The sequence below is a fragment of the Cupressus sempervirens genome, chromosome 8, assembly GCF_028749045.1.
Source record: "Cupressus sempervirens isolate cs-2001-9-10 chromosome 8, ASM2874904v1, whole genome shotgun sequence".
In the NCBI taxonomy this organism is placed as follows: Eukaryota; Viridiplantae; Streptophyta; class Pinopsida; order Cupressales; family Cupressaceae; genus Cupressus; species Cupressus sempervirens.
Genome location: NC_143125.1, coordinates 54,335,841 through 54,359,809, shown reverse-complemented (window position 1 = coordinate 54,359,809; position 23,969 = coordinate 54,335,841). Strand labels below are relative to the sequence as shown.

Below are 23,969 nucleotides of genomic sequence, written 5' to 3'. Positions count from 1 at the left end.
AGCGGATACAAATGACAAAATATGGTCAATCTAGCCAAAAGATCAAAGTTAGTAGAATGAGAAAATGGGACAAATTAGTATGAAGAAGTGATGAAGTCGTAGATGCGAACCATTTTTTAGCGTCTACAGCAACCTTGTCATTTGAGATGCTCTTTTGGCTACCTAGTTTGCAATTGAATTGCCTTCTCTATAAATGCGCAAGACTTCAGCTCATTGAACCTTCCTATCAATCCTTGAATCAACTTCAACCACAAGTAGGAGATGAGTTTTGACAAATAACATTAATCATTATTATGACTCCCCTTCAAGATGTGTCCAGGTTTGACTTCTATTCCACAATTCAACCCTATACTAAATTATGCAATATTATTTGGTGTCTCTCATATAAATTCTAATTTCTCTACTAAAATCTTCCTACTATAATCTCAAATTATACATCCAATACCACCTAGTCCCGAATTACCAATAGAAACCCATAAAAGTTTACTTTGACCAATCCCACCTTCAAAATGTGTCATGCAAATCCATCTATTAGATTTAAAAAAAGACCAACCTTTCTAAACCATCAACCAAAAAAAGAATTTATACCAAATCAATCACTCGTATCTACCTAACACACTTAAATTGATAACATTTAGTTTATTTATATCCTTAAAAAGTTATACATACTTAAAAGTTCCTTAATACATAAATCTGTAACCAAATATAATAAAACTTTTCATTTCTTGTCCTACCAAACACATTAAGCTGAATTGCTTCATTCTTTAATTGATAAGATATTTTGATTTTGTTATAATTTAATTACCCTTTATCGAATAAACTCAAGTGCGCCCTCTTAGGAATCTTAAGAGAAATAAAATATCCTCCATGTTAAAATATCTAAATTTCCTTAGGTGTCTCCGAAGTTGCTTCCTCTTTATTCAATTCTAAAGTGGAAAGAAGATGAGCAAGACTAGAGGTGACAGAAAGTGGCTAATTAGTCTAGAGAAAGGAGAAATGAAAGAATCATTTCTTTATGTGGCAAAGTGAATGAAAATGGAGGATATTCATCATAACACCCCCCAACAATTAACTCTTCGAGGTGCCAGATTTGAATGATAACGTGTGTCCGTCCACCTCCTTCTTGTCTTCTCTGTTAAATGTTGGTGGTTCGTGCATTACTCTCTGCAGAAGCTTCTTGTTATCATTAGGATCACACCTTGCAGCACGGTGGACTCTGAAGTGAGAATGTTTCTGTTTCTCTGCTACTCAATTGCTTTCGTGCTTTAGCTCCATTCCTGCTGGAACATGTCGGTTACCATTGTGGCAGAACATTCATAATTTTTTTAATACTTTTGTACATGAACTACTTCACATATTTTCATTTCTTGACTGGCTTTTATTCTTCCTTTTGTCTGGCTTCCTTATAGTCTATAATGGCTGAGGTGGTGCCCGCTGTGTTGGCGAGAAAATGGTTGGGATTTGGTGCTAGCATCTGGGTTCAGGCATTTGCAGGGAACACATATGCTTTTCCTAACTATTCACCCACATTGAAGAAAATTATGCAGTATAATCAATTGCAGTTGAATAATCTGGGGGTGGCCAAAGATCTCGGAGAAAATGTGGGGCTGATTGCAGGGCTTGTTTGCGATAAATTGCCGCCATGGGTTTTGCTTTCCATTGGAGCTTTCAATGGTTTGGTTGGTTATGGAGTGCTCTGGCTGGCTGCTACTGGAAGAATTCCTCCTCTGCCCTATTGGCAAGTAGGTATCAATGGCTTTCCCCCCTAAATATAAGTTTTAAATACAAAGTAAATTTTATTTTGCAACCCTCTAGTTTACAAGATTTTCAAGTGAAATGATTCAGTTTAGTATTCTGCAATTTTCAAAGTTGAATGCCGACCCTTCGGAAGCAAGTCTCCTCATCAATTTGTGGATAACTTAGTTTGTTTTGCTTGCTTTTCGAATTTCTCATCTCCATTGCCTGTCTTATTCTGCCCTGCAATGATAGTTATCCATTGAGATGAACTCCCCCATTCTTTATACAGATGACCATACATAGATTAACTGGAATTTTCAGCCAAAGCAGATATTCCTTTCTTCTCAAGAGCAATGCCAGCAGACTGTTCTTTCATCAGGGCTTGAAAGCTTTTACCACGAGGCTCTTTTCTAACGCGATCAATGTGACAGCCTAAGCTCTTTAATGTCAGTTTTTTGTTTTTGTTCTGTGTTGTCTGCTTGTTCCAGAGACAAACATTAAAATTTATGCTCTTTTATGATCTGCCCTTGAAAGCCTCTGCATTCTACGCATAGTAAAAAATATTTATGATCCCCATTTTTCTCATTCATATGTAAAACATATTTAGAGTTCTTCACTTTGAATGATTATTTTATTTTGATTTTGAAGTCGAGACCAAAACATTTATTTCAATCAAGACAAAATATAAATTGCATTTTCCAAGTTGAAAAATAAATTATGTCTTCCGCGTTTTTATAAACCCTAGGCAACACCTGCATTAGGTGTTAACAGACACATAGGCAATTAGTTAATCCAGCCCACATCTTGGAATTCAATATATGAATCGAGCTCAGCCAGAAGGAAGGTCAAATCTGTCATAAAAACAACTGTAATCTGTAGCTTTATTTTTGTTATTTTTGTTTTGCGCTCAAGGAGCTACAGGAGATAAAGATGTAATGCTACACTAGCTTCTCTGAATTGCTTTTGTGCTAACACTTTTAAGCTGAAGTATAATTGTCTATTTTTGTTTTTACGTATAAGCACAATACTAGATTGTGATAAATTTGGTTCTAGATACTAATTTCATAAGCCTTTCACTTGAATTTTAAGGCACATTGGAAGTTCGATCACTTAATTTCTGTTCTGGGATTGATTATAGTTTTTAGCATCAATGTTTTGGATCATACTACATGATCCTGCATAATGCAGTATGATCCGAAAAGTTGATGTTAAAAACTATCATACAACAATTGATCCCAGAAGAGAAATTAAGCATCTAATATGGCTTGTGGAAACCTGATATACTTGGTATGATCACTGTTTACAGATGTGTGTGGCATTGGGCATAGGATCAAACAGCTCAACATGGTTTAACACTGCAATGCTATTGACATCCATGAGAAATTTCCCCCACAGCAGGGGCACCGTTGTGGGGATCCTCAAGGGCTTTGTGGGTCTAAGCGGGGCTATTTTTGCTCAGCTCTCAATGGCCATATTTCCAGACAATCCAATAATGGTTCTTTTTCTGCTGGCAATGGCACCAGCCCTTGTCTCTATAGTTGCTATGCATTGTATTGTACCTGTTAAACCCACGGTTGGTTGCAGGGATGATCCAAATGAGCACGAACATTTTGTATTCATCATATTTACTTGCATTGGCCTCGCAATTTACATTCTTGGAGTCACAATTCCGGATAATTTTGTATCCCTGAGGGGACATTTCACCCCTAAGGTCATTGCAGGGGTAATGTTGATGTTCTTGGCAGTACCTCTTCTAATACCTTTCAAAATATATGTGGATAGTCTAATGAAATGGAACATGAGGACAATGTCAACCAATATGGAAGTTCCTGCAAATGAGCCACTTTTGAAGGTGGAGGGACTAAGAGGAGATGTTGAAAGCAACAGGTTTAGGATTTTTTTTTCTACTTTTTCTCTTAGAGCTCATTAAATACATGCTAAGCCTTGCTTTTGTTTGTCGTAAGTTTATATTTCTACAATGTCATTGATTGTTTATCTCTTTCTTTTGTTCTATCTCATGAAGCCTTGAAGATGTGGCTTCTCAATCTGGAGGACGAGATTCCGAGGAAAGCTTTTTCACAGTGGCACATGGAGCTGTCAGGAAACTGAAAAGGGGTCCAAGAAGAGGCCAAGACTTTAACCTAAAACAAGCTCTGGTTAAAGCCGATTTCTGGTTGTTGTTCTTCTCCTTCTTTTGCGGGGTTGGGTCCGGGGTGACAGCTATTAATAATATGGGCCAACTTGGTGAGGCCCAGGGCTACTCAGATGTTTCAATCTTCATTTCCCTTATTGGAGTCTGGAACTTCCTTGGCCGCCTAGGTGGTGGAGCTCTGTCTGAATTTTTTGTCAGGTAATTTATACTAATTACCATTATCAGAAATCCATGCGCAATTGGTTTCTGGATTCAATTGTGTATATTTTTTTATCATCAACATTTCGGATCACACTCCTGATCCATCATCATGATGAGAGAGAAAAGGATATGAAAAGAAAGAAATATATGATGATGGATCACAGAGTGTGATCCGAAACGTTGATGATAAAAAAATATACACAGTCGAATCCAGAAACCAATTGTGAATTTATACTAAGAATATAGGTTCGTAAAGCACGACAAATATTGTCACTGTGTAAAAAATTCTTACACTTTATACATGCACGATTTCTGCAGTTGAACTTTGCTAGCTATCATAAGGGGTTCATTTGACTAGAAAATTTAATACTGGGGTCCCATCAACAAGCAGTGATTACTATTATGATCCAGAGACATGAATCTCTCATGGTAATAAATGGTCCACTCATGAGCTTTGCTTCACAGAATCCAATTCATAGGAAACTATATATGAATGGCTACATAGCTTACATAGCATTATACAAACACTTGATGACCACTTGAGTGAAGAAATGGATTGAAAATAGTGATTGCTAATTTAATTGGACAGTGTCAAATGGTGGGATTGCAACTAGTCATTGATACCATATGAAGATTAAGGGATCGAAAATAGGGATTGAACCTTAGTGATTGATCTTTTGCAATAACATATATTGCTGGTTTCAATCCCACCTAATCTCGCATGTTAGCACAATTTCTTTGCCCCCATAAGCATACTCTGATTCTTTGATTCAAGATTTTAAAAGACACGTTATCATAAATCACTTAAAGAATTGTCATAAAGGAATAGCTACACAATTTAATGTCTAATTCTTAACAGTGATCTTTCCTAAAGCTACATTGCATTAGATATAATTTTCTGTCAAGGATACCATATACAATTCCGAATCAGCTTTGCATTTCCCTCCATTAAAATTTCATTCCCTAAACTAAAATTCAGACATAGTGCAAGAGTTCATCACTGACTATTATTATTCATATTCCCTAGCACAGAATGCTGAACTAAAATTAGACATTATACACAAAATGACAGCAATAACGTAACACAAAATTAACTGTTCCAGGAACTTTCCAGGAAAAACTCTCCTATATATCTTTCTTTTGAAATTGATTCATGTTCCTGTTCCTTGATATAATATAATATGCATTCTGTAAAAGTAGTTCAATGCCTATAGGTATCACTATCAATGCCCAACAATTCTTAGAATGTCTTAGATATCTTCAAATTGTCAACCCAATATGCACTCTCGTAACAAGACGGTCGAATTTGTATTGTAATTTTACCTAGTCTTTTTCATTTCTAATAATATGGATCATTGGATCAATTAGATTGCCCCTATCTACTCCAACTATTTGTACTTTTTGAGTTCCATTGGCAAAGTCTGGTCATTTTTGCACTTAACGCATTTCTTTTTGATATAGTCCTTTATGTTCAACCTTCATAGTTTTTCTTGATAATGGGCTCAGACTGTATAGGATGTTTAAAGGCTCCTACATTTCAGATGTCACTAGTGGACCCATCATCAAGAAAATGCCCACCTTCAAACCTTGATTATGGGTTGATATCAGAACCTGAACAACCTGGAAGGCAACTGCAAAGTAATGCACTGTCAACATGCATTTCGTCATTTCTTTATTAACAATATCAGATTTCGTTTCAGATCACACTCTGTGATCTGTCACCAGGATGAGATAGAATTATATCATGCTCTGTGGTCCATCACCAGGATGTTTCTTTATTTGTTTCTTTCTTTACTCAAGCTCGATGTGTGGCTTCTCAATTTTCCACTTGCATCATTTCGTCTCAAATATTTAGCTTTTTAGCCTATTTAGAATACTTGCTAAACTGTCATGAATCAACATTACAGGGCAAAGGCAATTCCAAGGCCCATATGGATGGCCATTGCGCAAGGACTAATGATAATAGCCCACCTATTGTTTGCATCTGCAGTTCCAGGATCATTGTTTGTGGGTTCTGCAATCCTAGGCATTTGCTATGGAGTACAATTCACTGTGATGGTACCCACAGCATCAGAACTATTTGGGCTGAAGCATTTTGGCACAATTTACAATTTCATAACATTGGGAGACCCTCTTGGTTCTTGTTTATTTTCGGGGTGGCTTGCTGGATCTCTTTATGATAGGGAAGCGGAGAGACAACGGCAATGGACCACTTCTGTTAATTTACCCCCGAGAAGGATATGGGACATACTGATTTCACAAGGACATGGTGCTCAGTGTAAAGGAGCACATTGCTTCAGGTTAACGTTTCTCATAATGGCAGGTGTATGTATTGTGGGCGTCATTAGCAGCATCATATTAAGCTACAGAATTAAGCCAGTTTATAATACGTTGTATCAGGTTCGAGAGGCTTCCAAGTCAAAATCCAGAGATGGTCAAGCTGGGGACAGTCAAATCTGAGTCAGCAGTACTACGAAGATGAAGTCCTGGATGTAATTGAATTGAGCAATTGTGTTGGGAGTGAAATTCGTGAGCTGAATCAAAATTAGACAGTTTTTTCTTCAATTTTGAGTGGACTTTGGCTGTTAGAAAAGGTCATGTATGATTTCGAGTGTAAAGGTTGAAAAATCAGATGTCGTATTTTGGATGTTTATTTATATATATATATATGAGATCTAGTAAAGAAATTGAATCTTCAACCACATGTTGTATTTTAGATGTATATATATGACATCTGGTATAGAAATTGGACGACATCAGCATACTTCCTGTTTTAATGAATATCTTGTCTTTATCAAAGAAACACACATTGGTGATACTTCTATTACTTGTCTTTATTTACATGAATGAGTCGTGATCACTTCCTAAGGTGGTTGGTGTGTATTGAAAACTGAAGATTTCAATATGAATACGTGAGTTTTCAGTTTTGTATGGGACTGGATTTGTTTTCTAGTTGCTTAGCATTTGTTTAATTCATTTTATAATTAGTTATATTGGAAGTTTAAGTCTTAGTGTGTGATTTTAAAAAATCGTTACAGAAGTATTGGATGGATGACTTCTTGGGAAGTTCCAATGCATCACTTAGATGCAATGAGTGTTCACATGTTCCATACAACCTGGGTGAAATTTGGAGCAATGTTTGCAAAACTTTTAGCAAGTTATATTTTTTACAAGTGAAATTGTGTATGAACCAAGTCACCAGATTTTTATTTTTTATTATACAATTTTAAAAAAACACCAATACGAATATACACAAGGAGGCCAAGCTCACAATATATTATTTTTATTAAATTTTATTATTTTGAAATTAATAATTTTTTTATTAAGTTGACTGACTTTTATTAAACATATATGCTATAACTATTTTTAAGAATGCATTTTATGTAAGTTTTAAATAATAATTAAATTACGTTAAACAATTCATAGAAATTTTGATAACTTTAATCTTATATAATATATTATTTTTATTAAATTTTATTATTTTTAAACTAATAGTTATGTTCCTACTACAATTTATAAACTAGTGCGAGATCCTTCTTTTGACTCTCACATGCCCTTCATTTACGTCTGGTTTATTTAACAGTGATGTGCGGCCTTTGGTATTTACCGTTACTTTCTGTATCTTTTCCGTCCCGTCCTCTCGGGAAGATGTAGCTGAAAAGGGGAATATTTTATTTGTCTGCCTATATATTTACTTATAGAATAATAATAAATAATATTTCATATTATTTTGATTTTTAAAAAATCTCAATCTACATAAAGAGATCGAAGATTTACTTTGAATAATGTGATTTATTTATTGAAAATAAAGTATTTAATTATAATTTCTTTTTAATAATAAATTAAAATAGTATTTTTAAAATTATAATTATTTTATATAATAATTTAATAGTAAAAATAAACTAATTTTTTAATAGATTTATTTATTATGTAAAGATAGAAACAAAATATTTAATGATAAATTATTTTGATGTGGTGTTATATTTAGTTAAGAATTAGTTTTATTTACTTAAAAATAATGATACAATAAATAAATAAATAAATAAAATGAAAGTACTTGTTTTTTAAATTTTTTAAATACAAAAGCTTATATTTCATTAAATTTTTTATAGATAGAATAAATTAATATTCTATGAAATAATACTTATTTATTAGTCAATATTATGTAACATCTATTCTTTTTAATATTATACATCTAATTTTAATATTTTAATACATAAATAATTTAAAATATATATTATAAGTAGTTATTACTTATATCAAAACATTAGAAATTGTCATTAAGCAAATGCATTGGAGGGAACAGGTTCATGCTAACTTCGAATTGCTAAATTCTACAATTAGAATTTTTACTCTATATGACTTTATAATAAAATTATTTTATTTAGTTTAATTATTTAGCAATGTCAAACTATTTTAAGACTTTTCTTGATATATTACTTATATTTAAAAATAGACAATTATATATACATTCAATTTACTACCAATTTTCTCTCCTAATTTTTATCTCTACCCAATTTAATCATACAAACCTTATGACCTAAGGAAACTCAAAGATTAAAAAATAGAACACTATAAATAGGCTTCTAAAAGGAAACTCAAGAAAAACAAATAGAACACTGTAAATATTGGTGCCATGGAAAAACGGCAATTATAATTTAATAAAACACTGTAAAATGTATTATAATATTAAGATAATTAAAAAAGATTCTAATGGATTTGAGAATGCATTGTCACTCCTCTTAGGAGAATAGGAAATGGACAAAATATAAATTGACTTTGATATTTAATTAATAGAAAAGGTCTATTCATTAAAAAAAAGAGCAAACTTGTCAGATTTCGAAAAAGAAAGATTACCGATAACCATGACCAGTAAGTAATAAAATCCTTAATTATCTATATGCCATATCACAATCAGACTTTTTCACAATTAGGCTTCTGCATTTTTTTTTTCAACATACGTAGACCAAAAGTAGCATAAGTTAAAAAATCATGATTTTAAACGTAATAAAGATAGTCAAATCTTTTTGCTATATTCATAATATTGAGAAAGTAATCTGGTATATTCATAATATAATATTGAGAAAGTAATGTAGTATTAAATGATGGATTGAAAGAGATACCACGCTTCTAGCATATCTAAAAAATAGTCCCCTCAAAACTTTTTCCATGTTTCCCATGAGTCAAATTACAGAGATTTCATTGTTTAGGAATGGGGTCTAGCAACTATTGATAAGAAAACATATGATTTTCTTATGCATGACCCATGTATTCACCAGCCATAAAGCATGTAGATGTTAACGTTATTCATCTACAAGAAGAGATTTTAGCAATCGTACAAAACATATTCTGGTTGTAGATCATCTGATTACAACATTGCCATATAATGCTACATAACTAATTCTCCATTATTCATTCCACCACAATCTAAGATTTATCTGTTTCCACTATTGTCATATATCTCCAACAGACTCTGATTCTGCTTCACTTTATTGTCCAAATTCATGTTTGCAAAGAGGACAAGATGCCTTTATTAACAACCACTTATCAACACATTGAACATGAAAGTAGTGTGTGTAGGGCAACTCTCTCAGCTGCTCATCATCCTCATATTTCCTCAAGCAAATACAACACATCTGCATTTTGACGATAAGAACACATGAGCAGTTAGGTCTACAATTAATTACTACAAAAAACTGAAAATACGTTTCCAATTAGCCAAAATAGAACATACCGCATCTTTGGATGAAATGGACCTTTCTTGCACAGTATCAACTGCTACAATGCCATCCTCAATCGAACTCTTTGAGGGATTTTCGCATTCATATTTGCTTTCATTTCCTTCAGTTGGCTTTGTTGCTTTGAACTTGTACATTGGCAAAGCACTAAGTGTTTTCAAATGAAGCTCCTTTTGTTTCAGTCTGATATCCAAATAGAGATGGGAAACATGCCATGCAGAATAAGAGGCACAGAAATGCAATGATAAGAGTAGCATAGCTAATAAGGGTTGTTGCAACAATTGCAAAGCACAGCCTGCATAGAATCCACAAAATTTAGGAGGTAAGAAGCTTCAGCAGTTTTGGAAATACACTCCATGAGCAGTTAAAACTAAAATAGATTTGGCTGTTGTCAAGAGAGGTAAAGATTTGTAAAGAAATATCATACCACATAAGTAGAATTTTGATGTATACTTGCCTGTACTGATTTGGAGCATCACTTGAGGACTGATGATCACGTATCAACTTCAAACCAAAATCAATCCAACAAACAAAGAAGCCACGCGATGCCAATTCAAATAATTCTACAAATAAACAAAGCTTGCAACATCACAGGGAACATTAAAGATATATGATGACTTAGCCAACCATGCAGAAGAAGCCAAACATGGTTTCTGATGAAACTCGGTATGAGGACAAGGTTAACAAGCTTTTCTCATGTGAAAATTCAGCAAGGAATTTGAAAAACTATGATCCTTTTGATTCTTCTTCTTTAAGAAAATTTAGTTTTACATGGTAGGGTGCAAGAACAAAGAAGCACCCAAAACCATATTTCTTTGATCAGATCAGACAAAGTCTGAGAATTTTGGACAAAATTCAACCCATAAATAACATCATTCATTCAGACATTTGACAATTCTAAATTATCAGAGGAGAGGCTGAAGTTTGTAAACACAGCAGCCATCAAACCCCACCAAACCCTCAAAGCCATACTCCTTTGATCAGCTCAAACAAAGTGTGAGAATCTAGGAGAAAATTCAACCCATAAATTACATCATTCATTCAGACATTTGACAAATGTAAATTATCAGAGGAGAGGCTGAAGTTTGTAAACACAACAGCCATCAAACCCTCAAAGCCATATTTCTTTGATCAGCTCAAACAAAGTGTGAGAATCTTGGACAAAATTCAACCCATAAATAACATTATTCATTCAGACATTTGACAAATCTATATATCAGAGGAGAGGCTAAAGTTTGTAAACACAGCAGCCATCAAACCCCATCAAACCCTCAAAACCATATTTCTTTGATCACCTCAAACAAAGTGTGAGAATTTCGGACAAAATTTAACCCATAAATAACATCATTCATTCAGCCATTTGACAAATCTAAATTATCAGAAGAGAGGCTGAAGTTTGTAAACACAGCAGCCATCAAACCCCATCAAACCGTCAAAGCCACCAACATATTGAGTCAATTCAAAACAATTTCAAAACTTTCAAATATCCACGGTAAATTCCAAAGCATTCCCAAATCAAACCCCATCAAACCCTCAAAGCCAGTAACATACCCAATTGAAAACCATTTCAAAACTTTCAAATATCCGTGGTAAATTCCAAAGCATTCCCAAATCAAAACTAACAAAAACAACCTTGTAATACAAAATCCGATTGAAATCATGTACAAATTACAGCAATTGTGGGTACAAGCTCAAGATTATTATAACAATGAAATACGAAGAAATGCTTACCGACGCCTGTAGCACAAACACAAATTGGGGAATGTGGCGAGACATCCTGAAGCATACCCTACAATCCAAAGTGTTATTAAGGAATGAGGTTTCTTATTCCTTGAGATCGCCAAAACCATAATAGAAGCCACAATCAGAATAAATGACACGACAATCTCCATTAGAGTACAAGGTTGCGAATCGAATGGGCCTGGACGCATACAAAATTGGCTGCAATCAACAACCCTCGGTATTGAAGACAGAGACCAAGACGAGGCAGTCCTCCCTAATGGAGGAGGAACAGATGCCACATTCACGTTCATATTCACCAGAACATTCAGATTCAAAACAATGTGATCTTGATGCGGTTGCTTCCATGTGTCACCAAAACACTTTTCACAAGAACACCTGACAAACTCCATGAAGTTGTGCACCGCGTTTCAAAACACTAGCCGAAATTGTTATCTGAAATTATGCATCCACCTTTATATTTAGCAATGGCTACGCAGCCCCTAAAATAGTCGAGAGCATGCATGCCCCCAATACCCATCTCCAGTCTAACCATTCTCCGCTGCTGCTTCAGTTCAATTTCTATTTTCAAAATCTTCAATTTTTTTCTATTTATTTAGGTGTTTTTTAATTTTATTTTTCTATTTTAAACTTATATCTTTTTCATTTCTTTAACTGTTTAATTTTTGAAATCAATTTATATTTTAATTCTTCAACTTGTAAGATATCTTAAATAAATCTGACAATAAATATTTTTATAAAATTTACTACATATATTATAACTATTTTCTAATATTTTTTCTAACTTATTAAAAAATAAGTTATTTTTCTATATTTCTTACTTATGTTTTTCTTGTTTATTTAAACTTTTAATTTTTAAAATTATTAATGCATTCTACAATGGCAAATGGATGGAGTGGATGGTTAACTTCTATTCTTCTAGGTTAAATTTGACAACCATCTGCATGTTAAAAGTTTAAATCTTATTATAAATAGAAAATACTTTTAATACAAATTTAATAAATACCACATGAAATATTTGTTTAAATTATAATATTTAGAGATATAAATCATCCATTTTTTTCAAAATTAAAATAAAAAAGCTAAGTTAGTAAAAAACTAAATAAATATAAATAAAGGAAATATAAATAAATTTAGATGTAGTAACATAATTTTTTGAATCAGAGAGTGGATAGGAAAGAAGAAATAGAAACAAAGCGGCTAAAAAAGGAGGAAATTGATTATATAGAAAAAAATTTAGAAGAACTAAGTAGGGTTTTTGATCTTGATAATGAAGATATGGATAATATGGCACAAAAAAAAGAGCTCTTGAAAAAAGTTCTACAGTTGGGTGGAGATAATTATATATTTACAAATCTTAAAAGGGACTTAATATCATTTGAATAGGAGGATAAAAACTTCAAATAGTCAGAGATTGAAAACACATTTGAAGAAGATGAAGACATAGCTACTGAAACACAAATGGATTTAATAGGGCAATTGCTACAGGAACTTGATTCTGAGGATAAGGAAATTGTTAAAGAACATGAAGAAAGCTCCAAGAATGTATTTGTTAAGTGTGCTCAGGAAAATTTGGAACAGTTGGGCATTGCAAAGAACATGGAAGGAAATAGATTTCTAAATTACAGAAAGACATCAGCAAAAAGAGGCAGAAAATCGCTCAAGGAGCTCAGAGAAGCAGACGATAAAGCTTGGGAACAGCAAAAAATCAGTCATCTTTTCAATAAAGGGAAGGGGAAGAGCCTTCCCATGGAGCCATGAAGATCACTACATGGAATGTTAGGGGCTTAAATGAGCCTAACAAGAAAAGAATATTAAAGGAAAACCTAAGTAAGTTTGAATCATATATTATATTATTACAAGAAACTAAGCTAAATAAACTAGAAAGAATAAATTTAAGAAAAAAGTTAGGCAACTAGAGTTGCAGTTTGCATGAATTTGTAGGTGCATCTAGGGGTTTAGGGTTTATATGGAACCATAAGAAAATTTATTTAGATTTATTAACATTTAAAAATAATTGGATTAGCGATTTAGTTAATAGTATCAAGTCAAATATCAAGTTTATTCTTTTTAATACTTATGGACTAGTTAATAACATAGACAAAAAATTAGTTTGGAAAGAAATTAGTCAGTATATGGAAAATTTTCAGAACATCCCAATAATTCTAGGAGGAGATTTTAACATACAATTTTAAATATAAATGAAAAAACAGGGGGAGTTTCATGAATCTCCCAATCCATGAAGGATTTTAATGAATGGTGCATAAATAATAATTTGATTAATATTCCTTGTTGCAATAGGATATACACCTAGAATAATAAGCAAAAGGATTTCGCATATATTGCAAAAAAACTAGATAGGTTTTTTTATCAAAGGAGATCTAGAAATAAATAATCTTAACATTGAGACTTCAATCCTACCAATTGCCGACTCTGATCATTTCCCTGTCAGATTGGAACTAATGAGCCCCATAAACCTATTAGAAGTTCGTTTAAGTGTGAAAAAATGTGGTTTTTGGATTCTAGTTTCTTAGATAATATTAAAGTGTGGTGGTCTCAAGGTGAGTTTGTAGGATCAAAAATGTTTGTTTTCATCTCAAAAATGAAGATGCTCAAAGAAAATATCCTTAGATGGAACAAAGAGCATTTTAAGAATATTTTCAAAGAAAAATTAAAAATTGAAGACAAACTAAAAGAATTGAATTTAGAAATCATCAAACATGGCATGAATAATGATAACCATGAGTTAGAAAAAGAATTATTGGCTAAACAAGAAGATATTCAGACCAAGGAAGAAATTTTCTAGAAACAAAAGTCCAGAGAAAGGTGGCTTGAAGAGGGAGACTAGAATACAAAATATTTTCATAACTCAACTCTCCATAATAGAGCGAAGAGCTCCATTATTAGTATAAAAAATCATGAAGGGATAGTAACTGATAAACCATCAGAAATTGCAAAAAAAATTGTTAATCATTTTCAGCAACTTTTAACAACAAGGAAGGGTCAAATAGAGTAGAGCAAGACAATATGCTTGGAGTAATTCCCAAATTGGTTTCTGTAGAAGATAAAAAAGCTTTAAATCAACCAATCACTTTTGAAGAAGTAAAAAGTGTAGTATTTAATATGAATCCAGAGAAATCCCCAAACCCAGATGGATTTCAGGCCTTTTTTAATCAACAATGTTGGGACATTCTCGGTAGAGATCTTTGGGAGGCATTAGAAGCCTCGAGGAAGGGTGGATCCCTTTTGTTAGAAATTAATCATTCGTTCCTCACCTTAATTCCCAAAAATCCAAAATCTAAAAGTCCAAGTGATTTTAGGCCTGTAGCATTATGTAACACCATTTATAAAATCTATTCTAAAATTCTAGCTAATAGATTGAAATTAATTTTGCCTAAGATTATCTCAAAAGAGAAAACTAGCTTTGTGCCAGGTAGATCCATTTTAGATGGTATCATTATCCTTCAGGAGGCTATTCATTTAGCTCTTACGAATAAGGAAGCATGTATGTTCATAAAACTGGACATTCAAAAAGCATATGATATGGTAGATTGGTGTTTCCTTTGCAAAATGTTAGAAGCTTTTGGCTTTTCTCGTCAATGGATCAATCTTATTTTTAAGTGTATCTCCACTACCAAGATCTCTATCCTCATCAACTGGTCACTTGAAGGTTTTTTCAAAATATCAAGGGGATCTGTTATCCCCGTTTCCTTTCATTATTATGGCTGAAGCATTCGGAAGAGTTATTTCAAAAGCTTATGTGAATAATGATATTAAAGGGGTAACAATTACTAGTAATGATCCTAATATTACTCATCAACAATATGCAGATGATACAATCTTACCAGGAGAAAGCTCACAGAAGGAGGCAACTAACTTAAAATTAATCATTGATGGATAAATGAAAGCATTCGAGAAAAAAGTTAATGAAGCTAAATCGGAAATATTTTTTTATCAAAACGGATGCAAAGATGGAAAACCAAAATTTTCAAATTATGGGGTATAAAAAAGGTTTTTTTCCATGTAAGTATCTCAGTATAGATTTAGAAACGAGCACGAAATCAGGGAAGGCATGGCATAACACTTTAGAAAAAATGGAAGCCAAAATTGGTAACTAGAAAGACAAATGGCTCACAAAAGCAGATAAGAGCATTAAGATAAGATCGGTCTTATCTACAATCCCAACTTATTCTCTTTCTTGTCTTCCCCTTCCTAAACATCTTTTTCATAAATTTGAAGCCAAACTTAGAGACTTTTTTATGGAATGACTATGCGGAATCCAAAAAATTGGTGCTAATTAAATGGGATAATGTTTGTAAATCGAAGGAGCTTGGTGGTTTAGGTATTAAGAACCTTTCATGGAAAAATGAGGCATTAGGGGCTAAGTTGGTTTGGCATCTATACTTAGAAAGAGAACAAAAATGGGCTAAAATCTTGTTCAATAAGTATCTTAGTGTAGAGGATACAAGCTTGATATTCAGAATGAAGTCTCTCTCAAATGGCTCTAAATGTTGAAATTTCATGGTTAAGTGCCAAAATTTAGTTAGCAAATATCTAACTAGGGATGCTAGCATAGGTGATGAAGCTCTTTTTTGGGAAGACTCTTGGGATGGACTTCCACCTATAGATAGTAGTTCTCCACCCATCAGCCTCAAAGATAAAACTTATTAATTGTTGGGGTAGGAGAGCTAATGATTATAAGAAAAAGTCTAATTCAGATAATCAATCTTCTTGGAATTGGAAATCTCTTGAGGGTGTAGATTTGAATCCTGAAGAGTTCATGGCTTACAATAAGATCACCTCTACCAGAATGATCAAACAATCAGAGAGGAAAGATAAATTGATCTGGGCTACATCTAACGATGGAAAATATAGTGTTAAAATGGATATAAAGCCCTCATTAATTCCAAAAGTTGGGAGGAGGTGGAGATTCCTCTTCATCTGTGTTGGGATTCGGCTTGCTTACCCAAAGTAGGTTTTTTCTTATGGTTAGCTTTTCAAAATAGGATTCTAATGGGAGACGGGCTCAAGAGAATTGGTTTGGAAGGCTTGTTGAGATGTTTTCTGTGTAAAAATGATGATGAAGATGTAGACCACCTCCTTTAAAATTTTTCTTATTCTCCTAAGTGTTGGGAATGGCTCATTCATAAATTCAGTTGGTACACTCCATTTTCTGGAAATCTCAAGGACTTTCTGATTGGATGGCCAACTCACATCTGCAAGGGTTTCTATAGTAAACTATGGAATATTAGTCCATCTATTATCATGTGGGAAATTTGGAAAGAAAGAAATAGGAGGATCTTCTGTGATAAAGAGATGAATTCTGAAGAGTTGTTTCTCAAAATAGAACTGAGCTTAGTGGAAAACATCAATTCCTTTCTTAGGAAATCTAGGTTGGAAGAAGGTTCATTTTCCTTTTGGGATGGCTCAATTAAGAAGCTCTAGCCCAAATTGATCAATCATCTGCTTTTCTACCATAAGAAGAATAAGGTGGCTAGGAGAAATTGCAAATGGTCTCATCCTTTGAAGGGTTGGGCAAAGCTTAACTTCGACAAAGCTATGAGAGGCAATCCAAGGGTGGCTAGTATTGGATGTATCATTAATGATGACTTAGGTAAATGACTAGCCAAAAGGGCCAAGTCCATTAATCCTACCATGAATAATCTAGTTGAGTTTGCAGCCTTGGAAGAAGGTTTAAATATTTGTCTTCAGTTAGGTATATCTAAGCTTATTATTGAGGGTGACTCACAGATTGTTTTAAATGCAGTTAGGAAGCAATCAATGCCTAATTGGATTCTCAATTCTAGATTACAAGAAGTAATCCTTTTGCTTGACAAATTTGAAGATATAAGGATTTTTCATATCTATAGAGAAGGTAATTCAAAGGCGGATTCATTAGCTAATGCCAACGCTAATGGTATTAATTTTTCTAAATTTAAACCCTAGGTCCTATTTTTAATCTATATTTTTCTAATTTGTTGTTATATTATTAAGTGTGTTAAGGAGGGTACTAAGTAACCTTTTGATTCTCCCTCAGCTTCATGTACCCTTGGGTATTCTACTCCTTTATTAAAGCTTTCACAATTCATTGGAAGGTATGGTGGGTTCTTAGGATTTCTTATATAGCAAGTAAATCTTCTAACATTAGGGGTTCTCGAGCACCATCATGAATTACAAAAGGTGGATAAGGATCTGTAAATTATTGATAGAGCATTCATTAGAATTAGTGTTCATTAATTCTTGAGTAGATGATAAACTGCTGCCACATTATGAGGTGGTAAGGGGTTGTTCTAATCTCAACTTCTAGTTTATTCGAGTTATTTCATTTCTAGTTTGTTGTCTTTAATTTCCTTTCATAATCACTTTGAGGGAGGGTTTGTTGCAGAGTAATATGGATACAAACATCTGTGTATTCCATACCACTAAAGTGTGAACTATGACTTTCATTAGGAATGTAAAGCCAGAAAGGTGGAACAACATTCTCAGAGCTGTGGATGGTATGACAAGAATTACTATTACTCAAGCAATTGGAGAAGAAGTGTTCAAGTATGATCACTCTTGGAGGACAAATAGTGATGTTATTGGAATTTTCATAGGATGCATGGCAAGAATTGGTTTCAAAAAGTGGGCTACGATCTATTTGTGCCTAAATCTCTTCTGATCAACCTAGTGTAAAGGAATTGAGGAGGTCATTATGGGCCTTGATGAGGATTTATTCCTACCACTCCTAGAGATGTACATGGAGCATCCTCTGGGGAGTTTGATCATTGCCAATATTCCTAGGTGCCTAGCCCTAATCATTAGAGATAGGGATGCATTTAACATGGCATGGCCCAAAATGGAACCCTGCTTCCAATTTTTAATGGGCTGGAGGAAGGTTGCTTTAGTGATAGGGCAGGGGTGGATTGTTAACTATCTCAAAATTCATAAGGCATATGTTCACGCTGGAGTGACATTTGAGAATCCTGACAATTTGGACTTCTACACTCCTAATATTGAGAAGACAAGTAGGGATAAATCCACTTTTGAATTCCCTCATTTCTTCAAGGTAGACAATCTGAGTGATGTTGCTGAAGTGATTATATCTATTGGAAGAAGTAAAGGTTGGATCGAGAGCTTGGCTTTGTGTGTTGTTTCATTTTTTGGTCTTTTCAATATCTTAGATAGTATTTTGGGGTGGGATGTATTTTGAATCTTTCATCTCAAATGTTGCCTCGGTATTACTAGTTTTGGTTTTATTAAATAGGTAGTGGTGGGTATCTCTTTTATATAGGCTACGCATTTCAGTTATACTATTATGCATCTGATGGTCTAGTCAGATAAGGACGGCTCCAGTGGTTTTTGATATAACTCAAGACTAGCAATTTTATATACTTTGTATATCTATTAAAACATTATTAAAGATCAATATAAATGGGTTAGTATTATTATATTTTGGTTTTGTTATGAAGTCATTGTCTTCTCTTTAGTGCTCTGTTTCTTGGATTTACTGGTATTGGCATTCGGGCCGTGAGCTCTATCTATGGCGTGGATGGTCTCAACCTATCATTCACAAAGTAGTTAAGAGGTTAAAAGATTCTTTTGGTTTTTGAGATTTGTAATGGACATTTTGTTCATAAAGGTAATTTTCTTAAGAGATTTGTTACCTCAATACATTTGGTGCATGCAGATCTCCTAAAGATAGCAATTCAAAAGAATTTGCATTAAGATTTTGTTTTTCTTGGGTATCACTTCAATAGTGTTTTTGGAGATTTTAATAGCAGGCTTTAGGTGGTCTTTTTTTTCTTGGAGCTTCAATTCGAGATTAGATTCCAAGATGGCTTATTTTTTTCTATGGGTTTATATCTCTGTCATATATTTTGGATGCTCTATTCTGGAGGTGGTAAAGGTTTTATTGTCTGTCAGAGTATGAATCTGCTCTATTTGGTTTATTTAGAATTTAGGACATGGTTCACTTAGTTGCATAATATTAATTTTGAAGGATCCAGTATCATTTGAAAGAGTTTGGTGTCTTCTTTTAGTTCTTAATCTTAATATGTTGATGATAATGTGGTCAAGCTTCTAGAAGAAATTAGAGATTTACTGAAGATGGTATTCTTTTATGGTTCTTTTGTAGGATTATTGAAGATTTCTTCTTATCTTGGATTATTAATATGTTAGTTGTTGACTTGAATTTCATAATATTGGTAAATATATATTAACTAAAATAGGAAACTAGATCCTCTTGGAGACCTTGGATGGCTAACTATTGCTATTTTGGTTTTAATGATCTCTAACCTTGTTGATTGATAAGCCTAGTAGGAGGAATGATGATTCAATGGAGGAGTATGTTAGCACTTTGGTATTTTCAACTCTTGATCAGGCGGAACCTGACAAATGTATTGATAAATGTATCTTAATCTAATGTTAACTACTAGGGTTATGCCCCTTCATATGTTGTATCTTCTAAAAATGTATTTATTAGTTGTGATTTGACTAGGGCATGCCCCTTTTAAGCTGTAATAATATAGGATGTTTGGTCTTGGGCTAGACTAGAGGTTTTCTTCTCTATTCTTTCTTACTAGTGCCCGTTTGAATGGAGTAAAGCTATTGTAATTTATTTATTAATTTAATAAAATTTGTCAAGGCCTTGGCTATTTACTGATTTTTAAAAAAAAAAGATGTAGTAAATTAAATTATAATTTTTTTTGTAGTGGATATCTATCCACATTTCTTTAGATAGATTTATTTAAGATATCTATACTAGTTAAAATTTTAATTTTTAAATTAGTATAGATATCTTAAATAAATCTTTAGTTTGTAAAAAAATTATATCTTCATTTTTATAAATATTTTATGTAGTGTTTAACGAATTATTTTTAAAAATATATTCTATTTATAATAAATTTTAAGATAAATTTTAATATTAAAAATATAATAAATAAAAAGTAATAATATTTCTTACTCTATTTAATTTTATTTAAATTAAAAATTATTTTCAATTTAATTAATGTCAATAGGCATTCTACAAAGGGTGAAGTGGGATGGTGTGAATGTGTTAATGTTAACTTTTATCCTTTTAGATTAAATTGACAACCATCCACATGTCAAAAGTTTAAATCTTATTATAAATGCAATATACTTTTTAAAATAATTTAATAAATACTACATAAAATATTTGTTTGAATTATAATATTTGGAGATAAAAATGTTCGTTTTTGTAGAAATTAAAATAAAAAGCTTAAGTTAGTAAAAATCTAAATATATGGAGATAAAGGAAATACAAATAATTGTAGATGTAGTAAATTAAATTATAATTATTATGTTGTGGATATCTATTGACATTTCTTTAGATAGACAAAAGGTTAAATTTGGCAACTATCTACACGTCAAATTTTTTAATTTAATTATAAACAAAATATATTTTAAAAATAATTCAATAAACATCAGATTAAATATTTGTTAAAATTATAATATTTGGATCTTATGAGATATAAATCGTCAATTCTTTTAGAAATTAAAATAAAAAGTTTAGGTTAGTGCAAAAAAGTAAATGAAGATAAAATGAAACATAAATAGTTTTGGGTGCAACAAAGTAAATTTTAATCATTTTGTAGTGGATATTTATGGATATTTCTTTAGATAGATTTATTTAAGATATCTATACTAGTTTATTTACATAAGATTATATATATTTTTAAAATTTAATATCAACCATATTACAAATAATAATAGAATATAATAATTGTTAATTTTATATATATATATATATATATATATATATATATGAATTAAAAAGAAAACTACTTTTATATGTAAAAAATTATGAAGATAGGTTTTAAAGAATCATTTAATTTTATTACTAAAAAATTATCTATGAAAAATATCAATAATGTTTTAGGGAACATGATATATTTTCATCTTCCTTATCTGAAAAGTTTTTTTGCATACTATTTTTGAAAAAATACTTAATAATTTTTTTTTGCTTCTTTCCGCAATATTTAGTTAGATTAGTTAGCTAGTAAATTTATTTATTTTTAAATTATTATTAGTCGAGAGGCTCTTCAGTGTAGTGCCTACCCCTAGTTTGCATTTTTGTTATTATTGTCAAACTCTTTTAGGCCATTTTTATGCTTGATTATCAGTAGCATTATTTTGAGATTATCAAATATTGTTTCATATTCAGTTAATTTTATGATGAGATTACTTGGCACTCTATACTCTATGTATACATGTTGATTATTATAGTGTTTTTAGTTATTGATGATGATTAGTTAGATGGATTATCATATGTGTTTTCTTATGGATACTTACCTCGTATTGTATGTGTATGGTGTGCATATTTGTTTTCTTTATGTATGACATTTCTGATGTGGCTAAGGAAGGGAGTCGTAGTCACCTACTAGTTGGGATCTACATGATGCACCACTTCTTGCCATTGCCTGTTTAGTTTAGAATATTGTGTTTGTACATGCATGAATTTTATGCAGGTTGTAGGTATTGGGTATCAACTTACCTGAATTGCCAAGATGAGCGTACCCTATCACATTATCTCAATGGTAAGAGAGGAGAGATAAATTCTTAAGTCCAAATCCTAAACCTTTAAGCCATTTGTCCTAGAAAAAAATTAGGACACGTATTCGATTTGAGTACCCTTCGAATGCATAGAATGACATTAATTCGTGAATATAACCCTTTAGTTTGATTTTTTACGTATTTTTCTATGATGGGTTTTCGTATTTTAATTTATGATTCTTTGGTGAATTTTCTATTAATTAAGTCTAATTAAAAGATTAAATTAATGATTTAATTTAATGAGAAATCATTATGATATTTTAATATTTAATTATATTTAATTAATTGAGGAATTAATTAAATAAAAAGAATTAGATTTGAAGATAAAAGTTATAAGAATAAATTTAGAATGTGATAATGTTAATTTAATTTAATAATAATATATTTAGAGTTCATTTTTAAATAAATGCTAAATAATATTATTAGTTAAGCTAATAGATAGTTTATCAAATTAAACGTTTGAAAATAAATTAAGAAGTAAAAAAGAATTAATTTATTAAAAGTTTCATGGTTGCATGATGTGTGCATGCGATTAAATTTAATAAATTAATTAAAAGAGTAGCCAAGTAAAAATTAAACAAAGTAATTTAATAATTCATTAAATGTGCATGGAAAGGAAAAGAAAAGATAAAGAAAAGTTAATTTAGAGTTGAAGTCTAGCGAGCAAAGAGTTCTCTCAGGTGAACGCACAATTAGTGCCCCGATTTTAAGAGAGAACTCCATATCACAAATTTTTTTTTTTGGGGGGGAGGGGGAGGGGGTTCATTTTCAAAGAACCGCAAATTTTGGAGAAGGAAGGAATTTTTGGAAAGGAGAAGGTTCTGAGAGGAGGAATTTTCTCTACAGTTTTCTTGGGCGTAGCGATTATCATCAGTATCTAGGTAGATGCTTGTGATTGTTCGCTCAAATTTAATACGCTCTTTCTTTCCTGTCTTCATCATGTCTATTAAATGAGCCATCTAGGTAATTCTTGTGACGAATATTTTTATATTGTGAAATTTTGGTATCCATGTTAATTCTTTCTATGTGCAAAGAGATGAAGGAAAAAACTCAATTAAAAACCCTCATTCCGTAGATGAAGGAAATTAGAAATTAAATTGGGAAGAGCTTTTGAAAGAAAAGAAAATTGTAAAATGGGAAATTCAAATGGTTGATAGTAATTCTTCTATAAAACTATATTTGCAAATGATACACACACACACACACACACACACACACACACACACACACACACACACACACACACACACACACACACACACACACACACACATGTTCATATTGTTGGAGGGGTATCTTTTGTTTTTAAATTTTTATTTAAAAAAATTTATAAATAAAAATTATAAACAAAAATTAAATTTTTTTAGATAAACAATTTTTTAAATTTTTTTTATATAATTTAATATGGGGAGGGGGTTTTACCCACCCCCCTTTACCTCATAATCGGCGGCTACATTGCCGACGACTACTATTTGTAGCCATACCTATGACTATGGTCATAGTACAACTGCAATAGTGGTTGTGTACCTATGGCTTGTAGTGATTTAAAATTACATGGTAAGTGTTTGTTTTAAATAATTAATTTATTATTAGTATAAAAATTATTAGTTTATTATAATAAATTTTAAAATATGAAATATCTAAGTTATTAAATTTTTAAATTAATTAAAATTTAATTCAGTTTAAATGTAGTTTAATTAAGAGTTAATTTAATAAAGATTTTATTAATGAAATTATTAATGCATGTTATATGATAAATAAATTTTAAAAAAGACTATTTTAAAGTAAAGTTATAAACAATTAATTAAATTGTTATTAATGTCATTATGTTTTTTATTAATAAAATA

At 31.9% G+C, this 23,969-nt stretch overlaps 1 protein-coding gene across 2 annotated transcripts; it reads left to right on the top strand.

Annotated features, from left to right (window-relative positions):
- Positions 1 to 1,166: 1,166 nt before the first annotated feature.
- Positions 1,167 to 6,789, top strand: LOC149541575 (protein NUCLEAR FUSION DEFECTIVE 4-like). Of its 2 annotated transcripts, none has more exons than XM_089796778.1 (5): positions 1,167 to 1,221; positions 1,410 to 1,742; positions 3,044 to 3,624; positions 3,761 to 4,087; positions 5,998 to 6,789. In XM_089796778.1, exons 2-5 carry the CDS (start codon positions 1,416 to 1,418, stop codon positions 6,548 to 6,550), a joined length of 1,788 nt encoding a protein of 595 aa, XP_089652904.1. In that variant the 5' UTR covers positions 1,167 to 1,221; positions 1,410 to 1,415; the 3' UTR covers positions 6,551 to 6,789. The 2 variants fall into 2 exon arrangements, with proteins under 2 accessions (XP_089652904.1, XP_089652903.1); XM_089796777.1 differs by having other exon boundaries at positions 1,167 to 1,289.
- The last annotated feature ends 17,180 nt before the right edge of the window (positions 6,790 to 23,969 follow it).